At 44.3% G+C, this 20,475-nt stretch overlaps 2 protein-coding genes across 9 annotated transcripts in view; one reads left to right on the forward strand and one right to left on the reverse strand.

Annotated features, from left to right (window-relative positions):
• LOC143808394 (uncharacterized) overlaps positions 1 to 20,475 on the forward strand; it is a 426,051-nt gene that overhangs the window by 194,665 nt on the left and 210,911 nt on the right. The gene's annotated exons all lie outside the window — the stretch shown is intronic.
• The window catches only part of DGKD (diacylglycerol kinase delta), a 117,150-nt gene that overhangs the window by 24,652 nt on the left and 72,023 nt on the right, over positions 1 to 20,475 (reverse strand). For all 4 annotated transcript variants that reach the window (XM_077290979.1, XM_077290980.1, XM_077290981.1 and 1 more), the window contains exons 8-20: positions 17,642 to 17,744; positions 17,037 to 17,199; positions 16,504 to 16,612; positions 15,854 to 15,993; positions 15,660 to 15,744; positions 15,488 to 15,582; positions 13,261 to 13,360; positions 12,873 to 13,128; positions 12,530 to 12,676; positions 5,970 to 6,068; positions 5,788 to 5,884; positions 3,155 to 3,265; positions 2,963 to 3,059 (exon numbers count right to left, since the gene is read on the reverse strand). In XM_077290979.1, the coding sequence (XP_077147094.1) occupies positions 2,963 to 3,059; positions 3,155 to 3,265; positions 5,788 to 5,884; positions 5,970 to 6,068; positions 12,530 to 12,676; positions 12,873 to 13,128; positions 13,261 to 13,360; positions 15,488 to 15,582; positions 15,660 to 15,744; positions 15,854 to 15,993; positions 16,504 to 16,612; positions 17,037 to 17,199; positions 17,642 to 17,744 (1,602 nt within the window). The remainder of the gene's footprint in view (positions 1 to 2,962; positions 3,060 to 3,154; positions 3,266 to 5,787; positions 5,885 to 5,969; positions 6,069 to 12,529; positions 12,677 to 12,872; positions 13,129 to 13,260; positions 13,361 to 15,487; positions 15,583 to 15,659; positions 15,745 to 15,853; positions 15,994 to 16,503; positions 16,613 to 17,036; positions 17,200 to 17,641; positions 17,745 to 20,475) is intronic.

Here is a 20,475-nt window from a genome sequence, read left to right on the forward strand (position 1 = left end):
CATATTGAAATTGAAGGAGTATCATACTACTGCAAATCTACCAAGATCCGTCCGTTCCTCTAAACTTTCATCTCAAACAAGGAGAAGACTGATCAGAGATGCAGCCAAGAGGCCCATGATCGCTCTGGATGAACTGCAGAGATCTACAGCTGAGGTGGGACAGTCTGTCCATAGGACAACAATCAGTCGTACACTGCACAAATTTGGCCTTTATGGAAGAGTGGCAAGAAGAAAGCCATTTCTCAAAGATATCCATAAAAAGTGTCATTTAAAGTTTGCAACAAGCCACCTGGGAGACACACCAAACATGTGGAAGAAGGTGATCTGGGCAGATGAAACCAAAATCGAACTTTTTGGCAACAATGCCAAACGATATGTTTGGCGTAAAGGCAACACAGCTCATCACCCTGAATACACCATGCCCACTGTCAAACATGGTGGTGGCAGCATCATGGTTTGGGCCTGCTTTTCTTCAGCAGGGACAGGGAAGATGGTTAAAATTGATGGGAAGATGGATGGAGCCAAATACAGGACCATTCTTGAAGAAAACCTGTTGGAGTCTGCAAAAGATCTGAAACTGGGACAAAGATTTGTCTCCCAACAATACAATGATCCCAAACATAAAGCAAAATCTACAATGTAATGGTTCACAAATAAACGTATCTAGGTGTTAGAATGGCCAAGTCAAAGTCCAGACCTCAATCCAATCGAGAATCTGTGGAAAGAGCTGAAAACTGCTGTTCACAATCGATCTCCATCAGACCTCACTGAGCTCCAGCTGTTTGCCAAGGAAGAATGGGCAAGAATTTCAGTCTCTCGATGTACAAAACTGATAGAGACATACGCCAAGTGACTTGCAGCTGTAATCACAGCAAAAGGTGGCGCAACAAAGTATTAAGTTAAAGGGGCCGAATAATATTGCACGCCCCACTTTTTCGGTTTTTGATTTTCCACAAAAATTTAAAATAACCAATAAATTTCGTTCAACTTCACAATTGAGTTCCACTTGTTGTTGATTCTTCACCAAAAATTTACATTTGGTATCTTTATGTTTGAAGCATGATATGTGGGAAAAGGTTGAAAAGTTCCAGGGAGCCGAATACTTTCGCAAGGAACTGTATCTCTCCACAACCCCCTCCTGTAGTACATCACTCATCAGCCCTTTCCTGCAGTACTTTGCTCTTCAGCCACCCCAAAAAAGCAGTACATTGATCACACATCCCTCCTGTAGTACATCACTCCACAGCCTCTCCTGCAGTACATGACCCCGCAGCCCCCTCCTGCAGTACACCACATCACTGCATAGCCCCCTCCTACAGCACAACCTTGCACAGCCCCCTCCTGAAGCACATCACTCCACAGCCCCTCCTGCAGTATATCACCCCGCAGCCCCTCTTGCAGTACATCACATCACTGCACAGACCCCTTCTACAGTACAACCCTCCACAGCCCCCTCCTGCAGTGCGCCACTACACAGCCCCCTTCTGGAGTACATCACTCCACAGCCCCCTCCTGCAGCACATCACTCCACAGCCCCCTCCGGCAGCACATCACTCCACAGCCCCCTCCGGCAGCACATCACTCCACAGCCCCCTCCTGAGGCACATCACTCCACAGCCCCCTCCTGCAGCACATCACTCCACAGCCCCCTCCGGTAGCACATCACTCCACAGCCCCCTCCTGCAGCACATCACTCCACAGCCCCCTCCGGTAGCACATCACTCCACAGCCCCCTCCTGCAGCACATCACTCCACAGCCCCCTCCTGAGGTACATCACTCCACAGGCCCGTCGTGCAGCACATCACTCCACAGCCCCCTCCTGAGGCACATCACTCCACAGCCCCCTCCTGAGGCACATCACACTCCACAGCCCCCTCCTGCAGCACATCACTCCACAGCCCCCTCCTGAGGCACATCACTCCACAGCCCCCTCCTGAGGCACATCACTCCACAGCCCCCCACTGCAGCACATCATTCCACAGCCCCCCACTGCAGCACATCACTCCACAGCCCCCCCCACTGCAGCACATCACTCCACAGCCCCCTCCTGCAGCACATCACTCCACAGCCCCCTCCTGAGGCACATCACTCCACAGCCCCCTCCTGAGGCACATCACTCCACAGCCCCCCACTGCAGCACATCATTCCACAGCCCCCCACTGCAGCACATCACTCCACAGCCCCCCCCACTGCAGCACATCAGTCCACAGCCCCCTCCTGCAGCACATCACTCCACAGCCCCCTCCTGAGGCACATCACTCCACAGCCCCCCACTGCAGCACATCACTCCACAGCCCCCTCCAGCAGTACATTGCTACTTACTATCAGAGCACAGTTGCCGCCAATGATTTGACTGCTGTGGTCTGAATACTGTCCTAAGGGGTGAGAGGTTAAGAATAGCTCCTTGTATCAGTGCTGCGGCGGTGACTTCTTCCAGGTCGGCAGACTGCAATTAGTAGCCAGGCTTCCTGACCTGTTCTCACTGCCGCTGCCCTAGGGCCTGGACCTGCTCTCACCGTTCACCACTGAGCAATGTATGTAGCAGTGAGAGGGAAATTACAGCTCAGCGCATAGCGCTGGGATACAGCACAATGGCACCTAGCTCCCCCCACAGCTATGAACTGTGTATGACAGGGGGAGTGCGCAGTCTATGGCTAATGCGGACACAGCATTTGAGAAATTATTACCCTACACACCTATAGCTTTGTGTCTGCCATATTTGTGGTGTCAGATGAAAAAAAAATTAAAAAAAATAAATCACACCGGTAATTTTTTACAGCTTAAAATATACATATTAACATACTGAAAAATCATTAATAGAGAAAAAAATTTGGATAGACCCTCTAAGTTTTGGAGACGTCTCATACAAACAACTCAATAGTGCAAAGGTTACAGGATCAGAAAGACAATAGGGACAGTGAGAAGAGGAGGACAGGTGAGGACGGGCTTCCACATACGAACCTCCAGAAGAACTCTCTGCTCCAGGTTCTTGTACGTCCTCTGTACTAACTCCTTAGTCCCAAGCACTCCATACCACATCATATTCTTTGTACGACTTCTGTCAATGATGAAACACATTAGAAAAAATACAACACAAAATCCGTTTCAAGGGTCTCTGCTGGACGGCAATATCGCCTTACAGCCATTTCTCACCTACACTTCTTCGGGTGCTCATCCCTTTTATTGTTAAAGTCCAGGGAGATTTTTGCATCCAGACCAATCCCAAAGTAATTATTCATCACGCACTTTTCTGTGAAACAATCCCTGAAGAACAACATAAAAGCATGGAACATGACCCACATCATTTAAATTTACTGATTTCTTGTTGCCTGAATAGTCCTAACTTATTACACAGTCCCACAAACCATTGAGAAAGTCCCAGAGGAAATGTAACTGTCGCCACATGGTGCAGATAACAGGGATTTTTACAGCAACACCATCAATCATTTTTCTAAATGGATGTAAAGATTTAGGTCTAAGGGGTAAGGTTTCTCTATGCTCTGGCATGTCCAGGTAAGGAGGCTTATTCGCCGTACAATGCTCCTCTGGGAAATTTAATATGCAAATTGCCTCTTCAGAGAGTAAGAAGCCTTGAACTCTATAGCGCCACCTGTTGGAAGAAGCAATCCTACAAGTCACAATCAACCCTGTAATAGTCGATAGAGACTTGTAGGAATGCTGCTTCCAATAGATGGCGCTATAGAGTTTAAGTCCTCTTCCTCTCTAAAGAGGCAATTTGTAAAGGTTTAGTCACTTAAAGGAGCTGTCCGGCCTTAGGTTACAAGTCTACAATCACTCTAGGATCTGTGATCGGGATGTGAAGATTCTCTCGTGACAGTGCTCGGAGCTGTGGGTGCATGGCCGCAAGTAAGTGATTTGCATATATGCGGCCACATGCTGACTAGACGTGTGCGGGCTTGCCCAATGCAAGTGTATGGAGCCAGGCCAAACACATCTAGTCGGAATGTGGCCTGAAGTATGCAACTCGTGTGTGATGTGAGGATTCACTGAAGTCACATACAGTGACTATAAACTTGCACCACAATGGCCGGACAACCCCTATAAGGAGATATTGGTATGGCTGTTTAGGAGCTTGTCCCTCTATAAAAATTCCTTTTTTTTTTTAATAGAGATCCAATGTGCCAGTCATGAGGAATCTAGTGTAGAATCCATATAAAAAAATCTTGCTGGAAGTGCACTAAAGGCATGTCAATGCACTAGAATGGCTTTTTACAAGAGCACTGAGACGCCCCTAGTGCATTTCCAGCCTGATTTGCATATTAATAGCATATCAGATTTGTACACAAAAAAAAAAAAAATAGAATATTTATTGGATGAAAAAGCATACCACTACTTTCATATGTAAAAACCTGCTGATATGTTCCCTTTGCAGTTGTAAAAAAAAAAAATTCTATAATTATCAGTAGCTTTAAGTGGGATCTGAAGCAATTGAATAACATCTTCATGAACTGATATTTGTAATGAAGATGGAAAATTGATGCAAGATTGCGTAAAACTACAACAACAAAAGACAGACTGGAACATTGATCCTATCCAGCAGCCAACCATTATCTAACGTCTCGGACCATGGGGAGTTTACTACCGTTAGGGTATGTGCACAAGTCAGGATTTCTTGCAGAAATTTCCTGAAGAAAACCGGAAATTTTCTGCAAGAAATCCGCATTTTTTTTTTGCGTTTTTTCCCCGGTTTTTTCGCTTTTTTTTTTTTTTTTTTAGCATTTTGCAAGCGAAATTAGCTTGCAGAATGCTAAAGTTTTCCAAGCGATCTGTAGCATCGCTTGGAAAACTGATTGACAGGTTGGTCACACTAGTCAAACATAGTGTTTGACAAGTGTGACCAACTTTTTACTATAGATGCTGCTTATGCAGCATCAATAGTAAAAGATAGAATGTTTAAAAATAATAAAAAAAATGGTTATACTCACCTGCAGACAGCCGATCTCCTCAGCGGCGTCCGTTCCTATAGATGGTGTGTGTGTGCAGGACCTTCGATGACGTCGCAGTCACGTGAGCGGTCACATGAGCGGTCATGTGACCGCGACGTCATCGCAGGTCCTTCACCACACCATCTATAGGAACGGAAGCGGCAGCATGCACCTGAGAGGCGGGAAGACTGCGGGGGCCATCGAAGGTGAGTATATGACTATTTTTTATTTTAATTCTTTTTTTTTTACCAATTATATGGTGCCCAGTCCGTGGAGGAGAGTCTCCTCTCCTCCACCCTGGGTACCAACCGCACATAATCTGCATACTTCCCGCATGGTGTGCACAGACCCGTGCGGGAAGTAAGCAGATCAATGCACTCCTAGGTGTGCGGAATCCCCGCAATTCCGCAAATTTAATGAACATGTTGCTTTTTTTTCCGCAATGCGATTTTTTTGCGGAAAAAAATGCAACATTTGCACAAAAAATGCGGAATACCCTGAAAATAATGGGAGGCATATGTAAGCGTTTTTTTCACGTTTTTATCACGTTTTCATAGCGAAAAAACGTGAAAAAAACGCGAAAAATACTGAACGTGTGCACATGGCCTTATGAAGCGAGAAGTTATCAAAAATGACAGTTCAAAGATAACGAGGCAGGAAAGACAAACGCTTCAGCTTAATGTCTGGATTTATCTGATTTATCTGCAGTAATTTATCTAATCTCTGGCGGCTCGGTGTCATGACCTCCCTGAAGACTGATATTGTGGCAAGAGCTTGTGAGTGGATCAGGACAGTAAACTTAGTAATCATCCTTCTGATATTCTTATCAGCTGCACTTACAAGTTATCAGGTTCGGAGCCAAAGGAATCCGCATTAATCAGGAGACGATTCATGAGAGCGTTCACTGGTAAAGATGTCGTCATTCCCGGTCTGACACCTGCACATAATAAAAGAAGCTGTGTGACTGCGGGTAAACTCTCTGGCCATATAAGACACAAAACACGGTTCTATTAATGTCTTACTGGGGTACATGTAGTCCCCTTGAGAGTTGGCATTAGGAAGCGAAGCAGTGGCTCCTGCGGACAGACTGACTTTGCTGGAATTTTTTTCTGGCTTGGAACCTGAAATTACAGCCAAAATATTGCATCAGCAGGAGCAAAAGTATTATACTTTATTTTCACACCATCAACACTTGTACTTGTACAGACCATTTTTTTCCTAGCTCCTGTTAGAACAATATATACCTTGCAATAGAAAGAAGCTAATTAATCTTATCAATAAATTCCGACCGAATATGGTGGGACTTTAACAGCAATCTTTGAGAGTACGTTTTCTGGCCATCAATAGTGTACTTGCTTCAATGAGGATGATGCAAACGTGTGCAAAATAAGATATATTTGGGAACACTAAAACATCACTTGGCATCTGCAATTTTATCTGCTCTTTAGAGAAAATCTGTAAGTAGGATGAACCCTCCTAACCTGTCTACATGAGCATATAGGTCACAGGAAATTGTAAAATGATACCTTGATATCTGCGATCTGATGTCTTATTCAAGAGAAATCCACTTATTTTCTTACATGCAAATGAGCTGGTAAGACCTATTGGCCGAATAAAGATCTCACTAAGAATCTGCCTCCAGAGATTATATTAAATGAAAGGGTTGTTACCAGTGTGAGACACGTAATGACTGACACTCTGCTCTCCTAATCTACATGTCTCACACTGGTAACGTCCCCTATCATTTATTATAAGCTTTGGAGGCATATTCTCATTATCCGGCCTATATATATTCTTAACAGTTCATTTACATATTTTTTTTAAAAAAGTGGATTTCTTTGGAATAAGACCTCGGATCACAGATATCAAGGTATCATTTTATTCAGCTTCCTATGACCTACATCCCCATATAGATGGCTTAGGAAGATTGATCCTTCTGACTGATTCCCTTTAAAGCATCACTTTGGCTTTTTTTTTTAATTTATTTAACCCTCGGAGTGGTATCTTAACCCCTTCATGACCTTGCCGTTTTTTGCAATTCTGACCAGTGTCCCTTTATGAGGTAATAACTCAGGAACGCTTCAACGGATCCTAGCGATTCTGAGATTGTTTTTTCGTGACATATTGGGCTTCATGTTAGTGGTAAATTTAGGTCGATAATTTCTGAGTTTATTTGTGAAAAAAAACGGAAATTTGGCAAAAATTTTGAAAATTTCGCAATTTTCACATTTTGAATTTTTATTCTGTTAAACCAGAGTTATGTGACACAAAATAGTTAATAAATAACATTTCCCACATGTCTACTTTACATCAGCACAATTTTGGAAACAAATTTTTTTTTTGCTAGGAAGTTATAAGGGTTAAAATATGACCAGTGATTTCTCATTTTTACAACAAAATTTACAAAACCATTTTTTTTAGGGACCACCTCACATTTGAAGTCAGTTTGAGGGTTCTATATGGATGAAAATACCCAAAAGTGACACCATTCTAAAAACTGCACCCCTCAAGGTGCTCAAAACCACATTCAAGAAGTTTATTAACCCTTCAGGTTTTTCACAGCAGCAGAAGCAACATGGAAGGAAAAAATGAACATTTAACTTTTTAGTCACAAAAATGATCTTTTAGCAACAATTTTTTATTTTCCCAAGGGTAAAAGGAGAAACTGGACCACGGACGTTGTTGTCCCATTTGTCCTGAGTACGCTGATACCTCATGTGTGGGGGTAAACCACTGTTTGGGCGCACGGCAGGGCTCGGAAGGGAAGGAGCGCCATTTGACTTTTTGAATGAAAAATTGGCTCCAATCTTTAGCGGACACCATGTCGCGTTTGGAGAGCCCCCGTGTGCCTAAACATTGGAGCTCCCCCACAAGTGACCACATTTTGGAAACTAGACCCCCCAAGGAACTTATCTAAAAGCATAGTGAGCACTTTAAACCCCCAGGTGCTTCACAAATTGATCCGTAAAAATGAAAAAGTACTTTTTTTTCACAAAAAAATTATTTTAGCCTCAATTTTTTCATTTTCACATGGGCAACAGGATAAAATGGATCCTAAATTTTGTTGGGCAATTTCTCCTGTGTACACCAATACCTCACATGTGGGGGTAAACCACTGTTTGGGCACATGGTAAGGCTCGGAAGGGAAGGAGCGCCATTTGACTTTTTGAATGAAAAATTATCTCCATCGTTAGCGGACACCATGTCGCGTTTGGAAAGCCCCTGTGTGCCTAAACATTGGAGCTCCTCCACAAGTGACCCCATTTTGGAAACTAGACCCCCCAAGGAACTCATCTAGAGGCATAGTGAGCACTTTAAACCCCCAGGTGCTTCACAAATTGATCCGCAAAAATGAAAAAGTACTTTTTTTTCACACAAAATTTCTTTTAGCCTCAATTCTTTCATTTTCACATGGGCAACAGGATAAAATGGATCCTAAAATTTGTTGGGCAATTTCTCCTGAGTACACCAATACCTCACATGTGGGGGTAAACCACTGTTTGGGCACATGGTAAGGCTCGGAAGGGAAGGAGCGCCATTTGACTTTTTGAATGAAAAATTATCTCCATCGTTAGCGGACACCATGTCGCGTTTGGAGAGCCCCTGTGTGCCTAAACATTGGAGCTCCCCTACAAGTGACCCCATTTTGGAAACTAGACCCCCCAAGGAACTTATCTAGATGCATAGTGAGCACTTATAACCCCCAGGTGCTTCACAGAAGTTTATAACGCAGAGCCGTGAAAATAAAAAAATAATTTTTCTTTCCTCAAAAATGATTTTTAGCCCAGAATTTTTTATTTTCCCAAGGGTAATAGGAGAAATTGGACCCCAAATGTTGTTGTCCAGTTTGTCCTGAGTACGATGATACCCCATATGTGGGGGTAAACCACTGTTTGGGCGCACGGCAGGGCTCGGAAGGGAAGGCACGCCATTTGGCTTTTTGAATGGAAAATTAGCTCCAATCATTAGCGGACACCATGTCGCGTTTGGAGAGCCCCTGTGTGCCTAAACATTGGAGCTCCCGCACAAGTGACCCCATTTTGGAAACTAGACCTCCCAAGGAACTAATCTAGATGTGTGGTGAGCACTTTGAACCCCCAAGTGCTTCACAGAAGTTTATAACGCAGAGCCATGAAAATAAAAAATAATTTTTCTTTTCTCAAAAATGATTTTTTAGCCCACAATTTTTTATTTTCCCAAGGGTAACAGGAGAAATTGGACCCCAAAAGTTGTTGTCCAGTTTGTCCTGAGTACGATGATACCCCATATGTGGGGGTAAACCACTGTTTGGGCGCACGGCAGGGCTCGGAAGGGAAGGCACGCCATTTGGCTTTTTGAATGGAAAATTAGCTCCAATCATTAGCGGACACCATGTCGCGTTTGGAGAGCCCCTGTGTGCCTAAACATTGGAGCTCCCGCACAAGTGACCCCATTTTGGAAACTAGACCTCCCAAGGAACTAATCTAGATGTGTGGTGAGCACTTTGAACCCCCAAGTGCTTCACAGAAGTTTATAACGCAGAGCCGTGAAAATAATAAATGTGTTTCCTTTCCTCAAAAATATTTTTTTAGCCCAGAATTTTTTATTTTTGCAAGAGTAACAGGAGAAATTGGACCCCAAAAGTTGTTGTCCAGTTTCTCCTGAGTACGCTGATACCCCATATGTGGGGGTAAACCACTGTTTGGGCACATGCCGGGGCTCGGAAGGGAAGTAGTGACGTTTTGGAATGCAGACTTTGATGGAATGGTCTGCGGGCATCATGTTACGTTTGCAGAGCCCCTGATATGCCTAAACAGTAGAAACCCCCCACAAGTGACCCCATTTTGGAAACTAGACCCCCCAAGGAACTTATCTAGATGTGTGGTGAGCACGTTCAACCCCCAAGTGCTTCACAGAAGTTTACAACGCAGAGCCGTGAAAATAAAAAATCATTTTTCTTGCCTCAAAAAAGATGTTTTAGCAAGCAATTTTTTATTTTCACAAGGGTAACAGGACAATTTGGACCCCAATATTTGTTGCCCAGTTTGTTGTGAGTACGCTGATACCCCATATGTGGGGGTAAACCACTGTTTGGGCACACGTCAGGGCTCGGAAGGGAAGTAGTGACATTTGAAATGCAGACTTTGATGGAATGGTCTGCGGGCGTCACATTGCATTTGCAGAGCCCTTGATGTGCCTAAACAGTAGAAACACCCCACAAGTGACCCCATTTTGGAAACTAGACCCCCGAAGGAACTTATCTAGATGTGGGGTGAGCACTTTCAACCCCCAAGTGCTTCACAGAAGTTTATAACGCAGAGCCGTGAAAATAAAAAATAATTGTTCTTTCCTCAAAAATTATGTTTTAGCAAGTAATTTTTTATTTTTGCAAGGGTAACAGGAGAAATTGGACCCCAACAGTTGTTGCCCAGTTTGTCCTGAGTACGCTGGTACCCCAAATGTGGGGGTAAACCACTGTTTGGGCACACGTCGGGGCTTGGAAGGGAGGGAGCACCATTTGACTTTTTGAATGCAAGATTGGCTGGAATCAATGGTGGCGCCATGTTGCGTTTGGAGACCCCTGATGTGCCTAAACAGTGGAAACCCCTCATTTCTAACTTCAACACTAACCCCAACACACCCCTAATCCTAATCCCAACTGTAGCCATAACCCTAATCCCAACCCTAACCCCAACACACCCCTAACCACAACCCTAACCCCAACACACCCGTAACCCTAATTCCAACCCTAATCCTAACCCTAATCCCAACCCTAACCCTAATCCCAACCCTAACCACAACTGTAACCCCAACACACCCCTAACCCTATCCGTAACCCTAACCACAAGCCTAATCTTAACCCTATTTCCAACCCTAGCCCTAATTCCAACCCTAACCCTAAGGGTATGTGCCCACGTAGCGGATTCGTGTGAGATTTTTCCGCACGACTTTTGAAAAATCTGCAAGTAAAAGGCACTGCGTTTTACCTGCGGATTTACAGCAGATTTCCAGTGTTTTTTTGTGCGGATTTCACCTGCGGATTCCTATTGAGGAACAGGTGTAAAACGCTGCGGAATCCGCACAAAGAATTGACATGCTGCGGAAAATACAACACAGCGTTTCTGCACGGAATTTTCCGCACCATGGGCACAGCGGATTTGGTTTTCCAAAGGTGTACACGGTACTGTAAACCTGATGGAAAACTGCTACGAATTCGCAGCGGCCAATCCGCTGCGGATCCGCGGCCAATCCGCTGCGGATCCGCGGCCAATCCGCTGCGGATCCGCGGCCAATCCGCTGCGGATCCGCATCCAATCCGCTGCGGATCCGCCGCCAATCCGCTGCGGATCCGCGGCCAATCCGCTGCGGATCCGCAGCCAAATCCGCACATGCCATAACCCTAACCCTACCCCTAACCCTACCCCTAACCCTAACCCTACCCGTAACCCTAGTTCTAACCCTAACCCTAGTGGAAAAAAAAAATATATATATTTTCTTTATTTTATTATTATCCCTATCTATGGGGGTGATAAAGGGGGGGGTTTATTTATTATTTTTTTTATTTTGATCGCTGTGGTAGAACCTACCACAGCGATCAAAATGTACTTGAATGGAATCTGCCGGCGGGCGTACTGAGCATGCGCCCGCCATTTTGGAAGATGGCGGCGCCCAGCGAGGAGACGGCCGGACACCGGGAGGATCGGTAAGTATGAAGGGGTGGTGGGGGGGTGGATTGGAGCACAGGGGGGGTGATCGGACCACAGGGGGGAGCGGACAGCAGGACGGGGGAGTGGGCAGGAGCACGGGGCAGCGCAGCACAGGACGGAGGGGACCGGACCCCATAACGGAGGACTGGGGGGGCGATCGGTGGGGTGGGGGGGGCTCACATCAGTATTTCCAGCCATGGCCGATGATATTGCAGCATCGGCCATGGCTGGATTGTAATATTTCACCTGTTTTTTAGGTGAAATATTACAAATCGCTCTGATTGGCAGTTTCACTTTCAACAGCCAATCAGAGCGATCGTAGCCACGGGGGGGTGTAGCCACCCCCCCTGGGCTGAAGCACCACTCCCCCTGTCTCTGCAGATCGGGTGAGATTGGAGTTAACCCTTTCACCCGATCTGCAGGAGCGCGATCATTCCATGACGCATACGCTGCGTCAAAGGTCGTGAAGGGGTTAATGTCTGTTCCCTGTCTGTAGTAAAAAAACAAAACAAAAGCCATCTTCTGATCTTCCCATCTTCCCGGCACCGCTCCGCCATCCTGTGATCGCAGATCCTGAATGACCGGGAGTCAGCGCTAAACAGTCACTAGCACCCAGTGTAAGTCTATGAGAGTCTCATTCTGGCTCTTACATTGAGAAGTGACTTCCGGTCGACCCAGCAAACACTAAATCGATCCAACAGGTCGCAACTTGCAGAACAGGACTGAAGCAGCACTGAGAACAATGAAGACGGAGACTGTTAAGTATTTTACTACAGTCGGGGAACATACATTACCACTCCGGGGGTGAAATAAAAAAAAAGAAACACTGGAGTGGTGCTTCAATTACCCTAAAAATGCCAGTGCAAAAAACATTAACCATAAAGTACAGGAAATACCTCTACTCGAGCCTCTTATCCTTGGCAACGCATTCCCACTATGTACAATCACAGTACTTGTAATGATGTGTTCCTTTCCGTCCTCAGTAGCAAACGGCAAAAGAAAATCTTCACTACTTGGAGTCTGCGCATTCTGTTCATCAACAGCTGAAAGGAAAGAATCCAACACCATGAACAAGACCACCTCCGAAAATAAATAGCACAAGGGATCTGAATGCACAATGATAAACTTCCTATCTGCCGACACCATAGATAAACAGATCTACTCGACCGAATAGAACGGACATGTTATTTCTATGTACCAGAATCCCACCGTTTGCTTTTCTGGATATTTCTAACTTACCTTTCTCTGCCTGCTCTATTATCTGTCTGATCGCTTTCTTAAGGCTGTTGGCCCTTAGCATAAGCTGCTCCCGTGGTCGAAAAGTCAGTTGTCGTCCAGGGGAAGGAGTGATCGCGGTCAGACAGGCCACGGTTTCGGAGGACTCCTCTCCCTCCTCACTAATTGTAGGCGGGGGCTGAGAAAGAACTGATGTAGCCTGCGATTCCTCATTTAAGGTGTTCAGGAGAGAGTCTAGCTTTTCCCTCAGAAGATTGCACTGCAGAAAAAAAGAATCTTTACCAATAAAATAAGATGTTTCCTTTTCCATGAGGGTTCATCACCAAACTCGACTTTCTCTAGTCAGTAACATTACAGGATGACGAGGTCTTATGGTGGAACAACGACGTACCTTTCCCGCCATGGTTTCCGATTCTTCACAGCTCTCGGTCATTCTCTCATAGGCTTTCCCGACACGTGCAACAAAATCTTTTACCGTTTCACACAAGACTCTAAAAGAACAAATAAAATTGAGCACAATAACGTCGTTAATAAATAACACGGCTACCATTTCTATGAAAGAACTATCTAAAGCTTTTCCTGTGAACTTTATACCAAATAAAAATCTGAGATTTCCTTGTCAAGAACATATCCGATAGATCCTGACAGAGAAGCACTTCAGAAGCTGATATGCTGGTATGTGATACGTCTTTGGCCAAGACTATATCAGCAATCTAGTCCAAGTTACAGCAGGCTAAAGTGGAAGCTGCATGTGTTAAAGGGGTTTATGGCCTGAAAAAAAAATGTTTGCAGTCTATGTGACAGTAGACTGCTGAATCTTGACAGTGTGTAATGATCACATTGTCACGATTCAGATGTATTCACACAGTGCGAATGTGTGGTCACGCCACTGTATGTGCACCATTTACATACCTGACTTCCATGCTGATTTGTCTCAATAGAACAGTGAGGGAAGCACAGGAGAATCGAATCAGCACATAACCACAAGTATGCACATAGCGGACATGCTGTCACATGTGCACTGGCGCTGTGAATACAGGGGAAACGCAATAGTATGTTGCACACTGTCATGATTCAGCAGTTTACAGTCACAGACAGATTCACATGTGGCTCTGGTGTAAGGGTACTGTCTCACAGCGGCACTTTTGTCGCTACATCGGTACGATCCGTGACGTTCCAGCGATATCCATACGATATCGCTGTGTCTGACACGCAGCAGCAATCAGGGACCCTGCTGAGAATCGTACGTCGTAGCAGATCGTTTGGAACTTTCTTTCGTCGCTGGATCACCCGCTGTCATCGTTGGATCGGTGTGTGTGACACCGATCCAACGATGCGTTCGCTTGTAACCAGGGTAAACATCGGGTTATTAAGCGCAGGGCCGCGCTTAGTAACCCGATGTTTACCCTGGTTACCAGCGTAAAAGTACAAAAAAAAAAACAGTACATACTCACATTTCGGTGTCCGTCAGGTCCTTTGCCGTCTGCTTCCCGCACTGACTGTGAGTGCTGGACGGAAAGTAAGAGCAGAGCACAGCGGTGACGTCACTGCACTTAGTAACCCGATGTTTACCCTGGTTACCCGGGGCCTTCGGCAACGTTGGTCGCTGGAGAGCGGTCTGTGTGACAGCTCTCCAGCGACCACACAACGACTTTCCAACGATCACAGCCAGGTCGTATCGCTGGTCGTGATCGTTGGAAAGTTGCAGAGTGTGACAGTACCCTTAGCCACTTAACCCAGGACAATCCATGTCCCTATATTATCACACACAGAGATCGGGATTGTGTGGTAATCTCCTCTAATAGAATCAATTGTTGATTATTAGATTGCAATAGGAGATTTTCATAATTGTGGTTAAAGGATTCATTAGCCAGGTGTCTCTCACATCTGAGGTCTTGATTTGTATTTTAATTGTTGTATTAATTTTAGAAATATGTAATAAAAACAATATTTTTTATCGATTTCGGAGAAATGTGCTTTTTCTGTTCACTTTCCCTAGGAAGAGGGAATATAGTGATACGGACTGATTTGTGTCCTGTCCAGCTCTGCCTATTTCAACATAGTTGATTCAAACTGGTGTAAAAAAAACCAAAAACACTAAAAGTGACAATATTTTCGCACAAACATTGTGGTGCTTATCAAAGCTTTAACGCCAGTTTACTGGCGTAAAAGCTTGGTTGAATTGGCTCCATGCGCTTTAAATCACTGTGTAAATCTGGCCAAATTTAAGACTTCCATACAGATTAGATGAAAGTTGGCCAACCCCGATAATTTTGGTACCACAGTTAGACTATCTGATGTGTATGGGGTTCTCCCAATGCTCCCCCTCTCATCGACAGATAATATAGGGAAAGAGGAGAATCTTTTTTCTTTCAGGACAGATAAAGCTGCTGCCAGACTCATCTGGCAGCAACTTACTCCTGTTGAAATCATATGAATTCTGGGCCGACCAAAGCACTCATGTGTATGAGGGAATTGAAAGGGAGATTGTCGTCTGCTAAAAGAACATTTGCCTGTCAGTTAACTCAGGTGGTATAGCCAGCTTTAATGCTGTCTTATAAGGGTTTATTTTGATGATATTCTTTAATATTGGTACCCAATTCTTTAGTGACACTTACTTGGCTGATGAAATCACCACCGAATGCTGGTCTGAGCTGAGAATCTGTGATAAATGAGCAGCTACAGAGTCTTCATAGCCCAAGATCTGCTGCACCTGGATAGCGTAAATGAAAGAGAGATCGAATAATCCAGACTACAGAGAAGAACCACAAGATGACAGTGAACACTCACTTCACAGTCCTCACTGGACTCTGGGGATGTACAAGGATCGGGGGCCCGAGCTGGAAGTTTGGTCTCATACACCATGATGCTCCACCTACAAAGTTCAAACTCATCAATGTCTTACAAATCGAGAATCTGTACAGGAAAACCAAAAGAGAAAAACAAACAAAAAAAACGCAAAACAACAAATTCCTGAAACTCACCTATCCAGCATTTTAGTGCCAGCTCTTTCAAGTTTCTCCAGAATCTGGGGGAGTTGAGTGTCATCATCACAAGCAGAGCCCCAGCCAAGGACACGGGCCAAGTCATTCCCAGTGCCTAACGGCAAGACCCCTAACTGGCACTAGAAAATAAAATAAGGACAAAAATAAGTCATCACACTTACGTCATGTGCAACTAGCACTGCGTCAACAATAAGGACTATGTCATCATGGCCTCTTCTATATATATATATATATATATAGCAATGAATTGTGCCTGAAGTTAAGACTGTTTTCTAAGATATTAGAAAATGAGCCCGTAGTCTGGAAAGGTTAAAAAAAAGGAACACAAGAACCCATACTTCCAAATTAATTCCCCCTCAGCGCTGTGACCTGCCACCAGTCATCTGTTTACTTGACTACAGTAATGACATTTTGTATACTGCATGTGACCGCTGCTGCCAATCACTGGCCTCGGTGCCAGCAAGGGCTACACGGGAAGAAATTATTGCAGCCAGGTAAACAGAAGATCATCAAGAGGACCAGAGAGTCAGGGGAATAAAAAGGTCAGAACAGCTTCTTCTGTCATTATTCCTGGATGTATGCATTTTTTTCATGACTCAGAAAACCCTTTAATCATTATCTTTGTATACCTGTTTATGAAGATTAAGGGTATCTATTTCAGAAAGGACCCAGCCCACGCTACCATCACCGCCACACACCAATATTCTGAAGGTGTCAAACTTTTGAAACAAGCGTAAACTAAAAGGGGAAAAAAAATTAGGACATTAATTTATATATATATAAAAAAATCTAAAGTAGAAAAAAAGCATGAGAAAAGTGTTAAAAAGCTACTTATTAGACTAATGTTGGTCAACCGCACTGATACCAACAGGTTGCTGCAGCAGTCTAATGTGTCCGGAGGCCCCCGACTCTCCCTGCAAGTGATGGTGTCAGAGGACAGAAGCATGGGGCACATCTGATTTCAGAGCCAACGCTTTAACCCTCTAAAAGATAAGCCACTGCCATAAATTTCTGGCAGAGGCTCTCTTATAGGAAGCACGGCACAGCACTCCCTTGCTCCTGTGTATGGGAGAGTCAGGGGTGATAGTTCAACCTATCATTTGGCTGAGAGCTATCGTGCGACTGACAGATTATCTAAAGTGTATGGGGGCTTCGGTCTCACCCTAGATGAGGCCCTCCATTCATCAGGTCAAACACTTGAGCCGGGTTGAGCAGCTGTTTGAACCGTCGCAGGAATTTCACTCCTTGGTTATCTCCACTCTTTGAATTTACAAAAACAAGCAGCGGGCTAGTGCAGGACGGGGGACACGTGGCCTTCCAGAACCCTGGAGATGACAATATCGAAGAGCATGCTTTAAGGGTATGTGCACACATCAGGATTTCTTGCAGAAATTTTCCTGACAAAAACCGGACATTTCTGCCAGAAATCCGCATGCGTTTTTTTCACGTTTTTGAAGCGTTTTTTTGTGCGTTTTTTTTTGTGTTTTTTCCCAATGCATAGAACAGCGGGAAAAACGTGGAAAATCCACAAAATTAATGAAAATGCTGCTTTTTTTCCGCGATGCGTTTTTTTTTTCTCGGAAAAAAACGCACCATGTGCACAAAACATGCAGAATGCATTCTAAATGATAGGATGCATAATGTATGCGTTTTTAATGAGTTTTTATAGCGTTTTTATCGCGAAAAAACCTGAACGTGTGCACATACCCTCACAGCGACATGTCAGATGCAATCTCTAATCCAATCTACAAGGTGTAACACACGTACCATCCGAGTCGATGCTGTTGAGGGCCGTTGGTGGAATTACTGACACTTTGCACTGTCCAAGCGGACACTTTTTTGGCAGAAATTCTTTACAAGAGGAGTGTACCTATAGTACATGGAAACATGAAAATAACAGCAAAACATCAGGTCAATAAATAGGACACAACTCTGCTGCATGACCGTACTTAGTGTGGACTCGCTGACATCTGTGGAGACATCTTACTTGCTTGCTTGTACCCTGTTGCTAGAACCTTCTAGTGCACAGCACAGATGTGGGAATCTGTCCAGTGCAAGAAATGGTAGTCCACTGTTAGGAACAATATATATATTCTTTTCTTTTAGCTTAAATACATGTAAATGGGGTTAAAAACAATTTTTGCATCTGGGTTTTGTTGCAAAATTGTGCACAGTTTGCTTTATGTAGCCCCTGTGTTAGGGCTCGCTCACACGAGCGAATAATCGGATGAGCGCAATCTGAATTTGTAGCAATGTTAATCAGTGAGCAGAGCAGATCTGCGATTTTTTTTCTCACGGCGATTCGGCATGAGAAAACAAATGCAGCATGATGCGAGCGTGTCGCTGGGATACCGCAACAAAGTGGGGTCAGACGATGGCAGCGTCTGGTGACACATACACCTGCAGTAGGTAGAACGACGTCACCATACTATTGGCAGTTCTGGCTTTCTTTGTTCTGGTGCTGCAAGGGTTAAACTGCTTAGTTGGACACCTGGAGTTCTCTGTCCTTGGTTGTATCCCTGATCTGAGTTCCTTACTCCCAGCAGGTATAAGACCCTTCTTCCTTGCTTCTGATCTTGCCAGTGATAGTTACCACTACCTGGTTTGGAGTTGAAGGAGAGAGTTCAGTGTTTGGAGTAAGTGGTTGGAGAGTTTTTCAGGAGATTGCTGAGTGGAGCTGGTTTGCATGTTTATCCTTATAATCTCCCATTTGGTTTCTTCCTTCCTATTCCTCCCGTTTCCTACTCTGTTGTTTTGTGAGTGTATTTCTATAATTTTAGTTTCCTCTCATCTCTGCATGGTTTGTGTTTGCCTTTACACTTCGGCCTCACACCTCCCTTGGTGTGGGAGGGAACAGATATGGGTAAGATAGGAGCATAGCGCAAGGTATGAGACCCCAGCATCTCCACAATCTGGGATAACCCGAGGGACAGAAATGGCGTAGGGCGCCACGAGTTTGAGGGATCGGGCAGGTGCCAACAATCTCTTGTCACTACGTGACAGAGTGCCTCTGATGATCGGATCGTACTCACCCATTCAAGTCTATGGATGCGAGTGGAAAATGTACTCGCATACAGTCAATGGAGAACATGGAGAAATTTTGTTATCCATCTTCCCAGCACCTGTGCTGCGATTCTCTCATGTGAGAGAATCTAATCTCACTAAGGCTTCTTTCACACTTCTGTTTTTACAATCTGCACAGGATCCGTCAAAATGTTGAAGAGACTGATCCTGTGCAGATTGTAAAAAACGTGTGCAGTGGGCCTGTCTTTCTGACGGACCCGTCGAGCCTATGTGCACCTGTTGTGAATGTGTCTTCGCAGCGGTTTTCCGCTGCGAAAACGCATACAGAACACAAACCAGGTTAAAAAAATTAAAAATTTAAGTAATCTCACCGACTGGCGTCCCGTGCAGCAATGCTCCCGGCAGCTAGCGCTCCTAGTATTAACCCCTTAAGCCCCGAGGGTGGTTTGCACGTTAATGACCAGGCCAATTTTTACAATTCTGACCACTGTCCCTTTATGAGGTTATAACTCTGGAACGCTTCAACGGATCTTGGCGATTCTGACATTGTTTTCTCGTGACATATTGTACTTCATGTTAGTGGTAAAATTTCTTCGATATAACTTGCGTTTATTTGTGAAAAAAACGAATATTTGGCGAAAATTTTGAAAATTTCGCAATTTTCCAACTTTGAATTTTTATGCCCTTAAATCACAGACATATGTCACACAAAATACTTAATAAATAACATTTCCCACATGTCTACTTTACATCAGCACAATTTTGGAACCAAAATTTTTTTTTGTGACGGAGTTATAAGGGTTAAAAGTTGACCAGCAATTTCTCATTTTTACAACACCATTTTTTTTTAGGGACCACATCTCATTTGAAGTCATTTTGACGGGTCTATATGATAGAAAATACCCAAGTGTGACACCATTCTAAAAACTGCAACCCTCAAGGTACTCAAAACCACTTTCAAGAAGTTTATTAACCCTTCAGGTGTTTCACAGGAATTTTTGGAATGTTTAAATAAAAATGAACATTTAACTTTTTTTCACACAAAATTTATTTCAGCTCCAATTTGTTTTATTTTACCAGGGGTAACAGGAGAAAATAGACCCCAAATGTTGTTGTACAATTTGTCCTGAGTACGCTGATACCCCATATGTGGGGGTAAACCACAGTTTGGGCGCATGGCAGAGCTTGGAAGCAAAGGAGCGCCATTTGACTTTTCAATGCAAAATTGACTGGAATTGAGATGGGACGCCATGTTGCATTTGGAGAGCCCCTGATGTGCCTAAACATTGAAACCCCTAACAAGTGACACCATTTTGGAAAGTAGACCCCCTAAGGAACTTATCTAGATGTGTGGTGAGCACTTTGACCCAACAAGTGCTTTACAGAAGTTTATAATGCAGAGCCGTAAAAATAAAAAATCATATTTTTTCACAAAAATGATCTTTTCACCCCCAATTTATTATTTTCCCAAGGGTGAGAGAAGAAATTGGACCCCAAAAATTGTTGTGCAATTTGTCCTGAGTACGCTGATACCCCATATGTGGGTGTAAACCATTGTTTGGGCGCAGGGCAGAGCT

The sequence above is a fragment of the Ranitomeya variabilis genome, chromosome 2 (genome assembly GCF_051348905.1).
Source record: "Ranitomeya variabilis isolate aRanVar5 chromosome 2, aRanVar5.hap1, whole genome shotgun sequence".
Classification (NCBI taxonomy): Eukaryota; Metazoa; Chordata; class Amphibia; order Anura; family Dendrobatidae; genus Ranitomeya; species Ranitomeya variabilis.